Here is a 7,533-nt window from a genome sequence, read left to right as displayed (position 1 = left end):
CTCCTCACCTAATGCCTTCAGCTGATTGCTCTTCTCTCTGGCTTCCTGGCTTTTAATCCCCTTTCTCCTGCTCTTCCGGCCTGCTGCTTTGGGCGTCCCTGAGTTGTCTCTCCTCACTTGTATCCCTGGGGCTGACTGCTCTTCTGTCCAGGTTCCTGACTTTTATCCCCTTTCTCCTGCTTTCCTGTCCTGCTGCTTTGGGCGGGCCTGAGTTTCCTCAAAATTTGCCTGAGAAAGATGTTATTGTTAGTTACCTTTTTTAAAATGTAATGCTTATTATTGTAGAAGTAATGTAAAATTATTTACAGCTCACACATTACAGAAATACACAAGGTGAAAGTCCATTCAAAATTCTCTCTCCCAAGACCACAGTCCTTCACTTCATAAACATTCACATTCCTTCTGTTTTTTTTTCCATACATAGAGTAGCCTATGTGTGAATGTATTTTTAGATGAGACCATAGAAATATAGATAGAGATTTAAATTGAGATGTAGATTTAATTTTATAAGACATCTTTGCACACCTAATCAGTCCATGTAGCACCCCCTCATTCTTTTTTTTTTTTTTTTTTAATGTGATTTGGGTGAAAGTTTACAGAGCAAATTCACTTCCATATAGCAGTTCACATACACTTTGTCTCATGACATTGACTGCAGTTCCAGAATACAACAGCTCCCCTCCCATTTCCCCCCCATAGTTACCTCTTCCCTGTGTCCTTCCGTCCATGTACTATTGCCCCCCGAGCTGTCTCCCTCTGCATACACAGCCCTTCTATTCTCCCATGATTGTTCTCTGCAAGGAGTGTATCTACCTAGTGTAAATGTTCACCTCATATGCCTGTCTCTTGTTTGGCTGGAAGCCCCAGGTGTGCTCTTCATTCTTTTTAAGAGCTCCATTGTGCCCATTGTATGCATCTGTCATTCCCTTTGTACATTTCCAAGTTTTTGACATTCCAAATTATACAGGATCTCTCTTACACACTTGTGAGTTTGTTTATAAAGGATAAATTCCTAGAAGTGGAAATATTGGGTCAAAGGTATGGACATTTTTAATTTAAACAGCATTAAATGATATCCTTGAATATTATCACTGCTCTTCTTTCTTTGTCATTGACCCAAAAGAAATTCTTAATTTCCGTTTGTACTTCTTGGTCACTAGTGAAGTTGCACATATTTTTGTTATGTATTTGCCATTTATATATCTTCTGTGAATTGTTCTTTCAAACCCTTTGCTAGGTATTTGTCTCTTTTCTGTTGATTGACACAATCCTTATTAACCCTTTGTCTGACAAATTAGGGAGCCTATTCTTGTTTGTCTTCTACCTTTATTGATGCTATCTTTTTCTGTAAAGAAAGTTTTAATATTTATGTAGTTAAGTCTTTCTCTTTCTAGTTAGTGAGATCTTCCTTACCATGTTGTTGTGTGTGCTGTTGAGTCAATTCCAGCTCACAGTGACCCTACCATAAGATTATAAAAATAACCCTGTTATAATTTCATGAGGGTTTTTTACATATTTATATAGTTGGTTGAGAATTTATTTTTGTGTTTATGATATAAAGTAGGAATTTAACTCTTTTATTTTCTGGGGGATAACCACCATCTTGACTCCATTCATTGCAAAGTTAATGTTTTCCCCACTGATTTGTATTACCCCCTTTGTCACCACTAAATTTGCTTTACATATACGTGTGACTCTGTTTCTGAAATATTTGTTCTATTTCAATGGTCTATTTATCTATGTGCTAGCAACCAAACTATTTTATTTTAACTATATTTTTTTCCTCTTGTAAAGACTAGTCCCCTCACATTTCTCTTCCCTCCAAAATTTTCTCAGCCATCATTGGGCATTTGTTTGTTCTGATAAACTTTAAAATGAGCTTCTCAGGTGCCCCCTTCCTAAATCCCATTGGGACATTTCTAGAAATTGCATTAAATACAGAAATTAATTTGAGGGGTTTATTGAAGACTAGGCAATCTACTTACGTAGAGATTGTTGTTGTTGTTGTTGTTATGTGCTGTCGAGTTGGACCCTTCCTTGGGTTTCTGAGGCAGTATCACTACAGAAGTAGATTTCCCATATTCCTTCCGAGGAGTGGCTGGTGGGTTTGAACCGCCAGCCTTCTGTTTAGCAGTCAAGTAAGTGCCTTAGGTACTATGCTACCAGAGCTCCCTCAGTAGAGATACTGCCTCGGAAACCTGGGGGCGGGGGTCACTGTGAGTCAGAATCGACTTGACAGCAGTGAGTCTAGTTTCTTTTCTTTTTTTTTTTCTTTTTTCTTTTTTTTTTTGTGTTTTGATAAGTAGTGTATAATTATTTTGAGCACCATGTTTCCAATATGCCTCTTCCAACTTCCTTGGCCAAAGAACTTTGATAAGTTATTTATAAAGATAAGAAACTTGTTTTCTTATCAGTGTCCCCACAAGTGAGAAGAGTTACATTCATCCTTGCTAAAATATAGACCATCTATTCATAGGCCCTTGGACTGGACAGTGCCAACGAGAAGGGCTTGTATAGAAGGGGTGAAGCCCAGCTGCTTATGAATGAGTTTGAGTCAGCCAAGGGTGACTTTGAGAAGGTGTTGGAAGTGAATCCCCAGAATAAGGCTGCAAGACTGCAGATCTCCATGTGTCAGAAGAAGGCTAAGGAACACAATGAGCGGGACCGCAGGATATACGCCAACATGTTCAAGAAGTTTGCAGAGCAGGATGCAAAGGTATGTGCAGGACCCACCTACCTTCAGGTAGATCAAAAACTGACCTTGCCCCTTTGATTTTTTGCCCTAAGAAAGTTAAGGGTAGGGCAGAGGGACAGGTAGATAGATGATCCTAGAGGTACAAGAATAGGGAAAATGACTTCTGGGGTGAAATTCACAAACAAATAAACATATATATGTACCAGAGATTATTAGTGGTTACAAGGGGTAGAGGGGAGCTCTGGTAGTTTAGTGCCTAAGGCGTTTGACTGCTTACCAGAAGGCTGGCAGTTCAAACCCACTAGCCACTCCTGGGAAGGAAGGTTGGGCACTCTACTTCCGTAGTGATACTGCCTCAGAAACCCAAGGAGGGGTCACTGTGAGTCTGGTCCTACTTGATGGCACACAACAACAGCAGGGGTAGAGGGAAGTGGGAAGAGGAAGCTTTTGTTTGTGGGCATTGAGTTCATGCTCATGGTGGTGAAGTATTTTGGAAAAGGATAGCAATAATGGTGGCACAACATGAACAATGTCATCAGTGTTCCTGAGGTGTAAATGTGGAGTTGTTATGTTGGTGAATGTCTTATTGTGTATGTTTTCACCAAAATAAAAGTAAAAAAAAAAAAATCATAAACACCCCACCCACCCCCCAGCTAATACTTCCCTGTTGAGACTTTTGATTTTCGCAAGAAATGGACTCTTATGGGGAAACCCCAGCATCTTGCCCTTTGTCTTGAGGTTTGGGGGCCAACCTGGCAGATATGGTAGGAGAGTTCTGTGTAGAAAGAGATCAGCCTCTCCTTACATTATAGTTGCAGACTGGTCCTGAGGACTTCCTTGGTGCCCCATCCCCCTTTATCAATAGACTTGATCGTTAAACAGCACCAAAACAGTTGTTTTAACCACGAAAAAGTGAAAGCTCCCACTATAGCCATTGGTAGCACACCCTAGCTTACCCAATGGGCAAACCTAAATCATTGGAATGCCCTTTCTTGTACTTAATAAAACAATCTGGAGGAGCTAGAAGTTCATTGAATATCCCACTTCTTTTGTCTTTAACCCTCTTGATTTCTTATTCCCTCTTCAGGAAGAAGCCAGTAAAGCAATGAGCAAGAAGACTTTAGCACAGGTCACCAATGAAAAAGGAACAGGAAGTCAAGCAGTGGAAGCAGAGAAACCTGAAGGCCGTGTATGACCCCATGCTAAGGAGGGAAGAGAGTCCTAAAGAACTCAGCCCCCTCCTCAGTGGGCTTTCACCCAACTCAGGACTAAGCAGTGTTTCATGTCAAGTTCGTTATAGTCTATGTGATTTTGGAAGCAAATGGCAAAACCAGTAGCTTCCCCCAAACCACCACCCTGCTGCTGCCCAGTGCACTCATGGAGGGGTGGCATGGGACCACTCTAGGTGGAACAAAACGCAGAATTCACTGTTGGTGTAGAGAGACTGAACCAACAGACTAAGTCTAGCTCATTTCAGTTTATGTCAGCCTTCAGTATCCAATTCAGGATCCCTTGGGATAATCCTAACAAGTTGGGGCTATCTGTTGTGTTTCACATTTGGTTGGATTGTATTGAATTTTAATAGCACTGCAGAAACCTGAGGGGGTGGGAAGCTTAATGAATTTCTCCTTTCCTGCAGTTGGGTGGGGTAGGGGAAGGGGGATTAGGTCTTGTTTTTTAAATGACTAAAGTACTACAAATGCAACCTATTGCATTTTTAACCAACAGAATCCACAGTGGAGGGGTCTGATCTCCCCTCAGGTACACAGTAGCGTGACAGATTTGAAAGCCAGAACCTCAGAGGCCACTTGCTTGCTGACTTAATCTCCTCCAGAGAACCCGCATTAGCACAGCCACCTTGCAAGATGGGTTTCTGCCAGGCCCAGCTTGTCCCTGGGGGAGGAATTCTGTCATTCCTAAAACACACTTCTGCAGTGACATGAGCAGACGGGCGTTTCTGGATTGGCTTTTCCTGTTTTGGATGAGGTTCTAAGTGGCTGAAATGTGAATATAGCAATCAGAATTGTGCTTTTTTTCTCTTTCTCCCCCCAACCCAGCCATTCCTTTTAAATAATGATGAATACAGTACTGCCTGCTACCATTGCTACTGTTCAATTTCTTATTTCCATCCTAATCTTTGTTATTAAGAACTTAAGACTTGTTCTTATAATATTTGAGACCTGGAATGGATTTATTTACATATCCATTTAGAATTGATGCAGCTTTTTTTTTTTCTTTCTTTTTTAAATTACGGGCTCATAGACATATATATACTGGTTTATGGAACTTCATTTACACTCCTCTATCATGCAAAAAAAAATGACTTTTTACTATTAACTAGTTCAATTTTTAAAAACGAAATCTGTGGGTTTGGGGAAAAAAGTCGTTCCTCTTCTACATTAAGGTTTGACATGCAGTAGCTTTTTTTTCCTGCACTGATAGCATCTTTGTTCTGGTGTAAGTTGTGAAAAAAAGATTGAAAACTGTTTCCCATGCAGGTACATCTAATATAAATCTTCAGTACTTGGGCATTGAATTAGGACAAGTCTTAAGATACATATGTATGTGTAGTTGAATTTTAGTCCTTACGGGTCATTGAGAATGAGCACAGCTTTACATTTCCACAGCCTGAGAACTGTTCATGGGAATGCATTTGGCAACCCGTAGAACCGTTCACTTAAACCTGGACATCTCACTTTTCTAAATCATAAAGGAACACTGGCAGTTATATTTTAGATTAGTTTTTATTTTTATGGTGGTTTTAACAAAGCACTTTCATTGTTAGGTTAGAACCCACCTTAAAACCTAAAAATGAAATTGTGTCTTTTTATACCAGTTTTATTCTCCATGGAAGAAATGGATTGTGAGTTCTCTCCTGTCATTATAACTAAAACTCTTCTAATTTCTCATTTATGCTTTTTTCTAATTTTGTGAAATATTTCTTTAAAGAGCCCCACTCTAACCTAGAAAATAGGAAAAGCAAACACTAGTTTTGCTTATTTCCATAACTGTTTGGGGTTTGTAGCTCTGTTGATCCAGCCTGATTCCAATGAGGCCAACAGTGAGATTTGATTCCCACAAGCCAGTTAATTTTTTGCAGGTAACAAACAAGAATACTATTCCAGAAATCAGATTATCCCAGCCAGCTGTCTCCCACCTGTGTGTTATGTGTCACAAGGGGGGACAGGCAAGATTGTGTGTGGAGAAAGAGGTGAGGGAAAGGGTGTGTGAGTAATTCTCAGCAGACAATTAAGGAGTGCCCGTCACCACTCAAGAGAAAGTGAGTTTGTGTATTCTTGTGTCAAATTCAATCATCTTAAACAGTTCATGGAGAAATCAGTTGATATCTTTGATATCTTATACTCTTGTAGACTGAGTATAGAGTGGTGAGCCAGCATATGATAAATTGAAAACAGAAATTGTTTTTTTGTTTTGTTTTAAAAAACCATCATTTAGATGTATTTTTTGTGTCCCCTAAATAAACTTAAAAAAATAAAAACAAAAAGGATTTCCCATTCTTTCTTGTTTTGCTTAAATTGTCTTCAGGGAAAGTTGTTTTCATTGGGAAACTGTGGTGGCGCCAAGTTGAAGAAATATGACAGCAGAAAATTGGCAAGAGGCAATATTTTCATTCTATTTCTCTGATGTACAACTTGAAATCAGCAGTGGGGTGAAGGCAGTAGAATTATGCATCTGTGTTAAAATGAACCAAATAATTGGGAAAAATACGAGGGTTTTGATTTTGCATTAGGGAGTGGGTATTCCACCTTTCAAACTGATTTTAAGGTGGATTCAATTTAGAAAATGAACACATTTCATTGCCCTCTTTAATAATATATTAATTAGCATAAAAATAAGCCTATGAGATAGTGTTCTGTGTTAGGCATCCTTTTCTTCTTTCTTAAGTAGCCTATTTCATTAGATACTCAATAGCATATACTCTGAAGAACTAAGGAGATGATGCCATATACACTTCCATCCTAATTGACATCACAAGGACAAGGTGGCATGCTGCCAGGCAGCACACAGTTTTCACAAAGAGGACCCCTGAGGCCTACAGATGGTCAACATGGGTTCAAGGCCCTTTTGTTCTCAGAGTTCTTTGCCTCCTCTCTGGATTTGAATTAAACTCTTCCCCATTTAAATTATTTGTTGTTGTTGTCAGGCACCATCGAGTCATCTCCGACTCATAGCAATTCTGTATAGCAGAAGGAAATGCTGCCCAGTCCTGTGCCAGCTCCACAATCCTTGCTATACCTGAGTCCATCATTGTAGCCACTGTGAAAGTTGATCTTGTTGAGCGCCTTCCCCTCTTTCATTGACCCTCCACTTTATCAAGCATGATATCCTTCTCCAAGGAATGGTCCCTTCTTAAAACATGACCAAAGTAGCTGAGACAAAGTCTGGCTATTCTCACATCCAAAGAGCATCCTGGCTGCACTTCTTCCAGGACAAATTTGTTAGTTCTTTCAGCAGTCTATGGTACTTGATTTTCAGCATTCTTCGCCAACACCACGACTCAAAAAAGCATTGACTCTTCTTCGATCTTACTTATTCATTGTCCAGCTCTCACATGCATATGAGGAGATTGAAAATACCATGGCTTGTGTCAGGTGCACCTTAGTCTTCAAGGAGATATTTTTGCTCTTCAGCGCTTGAAAGAGATCTTTTACAGCCAGTTTGCCCAGTGCTATACGTCATCTGATATCTTGACTACTGCTTCCATTGGTGTTGATTTCAGAACCAAGTAATATGAAGTCTTTGACAACTTCAATCTTTTCTCCATTTATCATGATGCTGCTTATTGGTCCAGTTGTGAGGATTTTTGTTTTCTTTAT

At 39.7% G+C, this 7,533-nt stretch overlaps 1 protein-coding gene across 1 annotated transcript in view; it reads left to right on the top strand.

Annotated features, from left to right (window-relative positions):
* FKBP5 (FKBP prolyl isomerase 5) overlaps positions 1 to 3,890 on the top strand; it is an 87,371-nt gene extending 83,481 nt beyond the window's left edge. Inside the window, exons 8-9 of the mRNA XM_007939447.2 lie at positions 2,477 to 2,716; positions 3,783 to 3,890. Of these exons, the coding sequence (XP_007937638.2) occupies positions 2,477 to 2,716; positions 3,783 to 3,890 (348 nt within the window). The remainder of the gene's footprint in view (positions 1 to 2,476; positions 2,717 to 3,782) is intronic.
* The last annotated feature ends 3,643 nt before the right edge of the window (positions 3,891 to 7,533 follow it).

Source organism: Orycteropus afer, unplaced genomic scaffold (assembly GCF_000298275.1).
Source record: "Orycteropus afer afer isolate SDZICR_OR568_19922 unplaced genomic scaffold, OryAfe1.0 scaffold00059, whole genome shotgun sequence".
NCBI lineage: Eukaryota > Metazoa > Chordata > Mammalia > Tubulidentata > Orycteropodidae > Orycteropus > Orycteropus afer.
The sequence above is the reverse complement of the archived record's forward strand: the minus strand, read 5'-3'. Positions and strand labels throughout refer to the sequence as shown.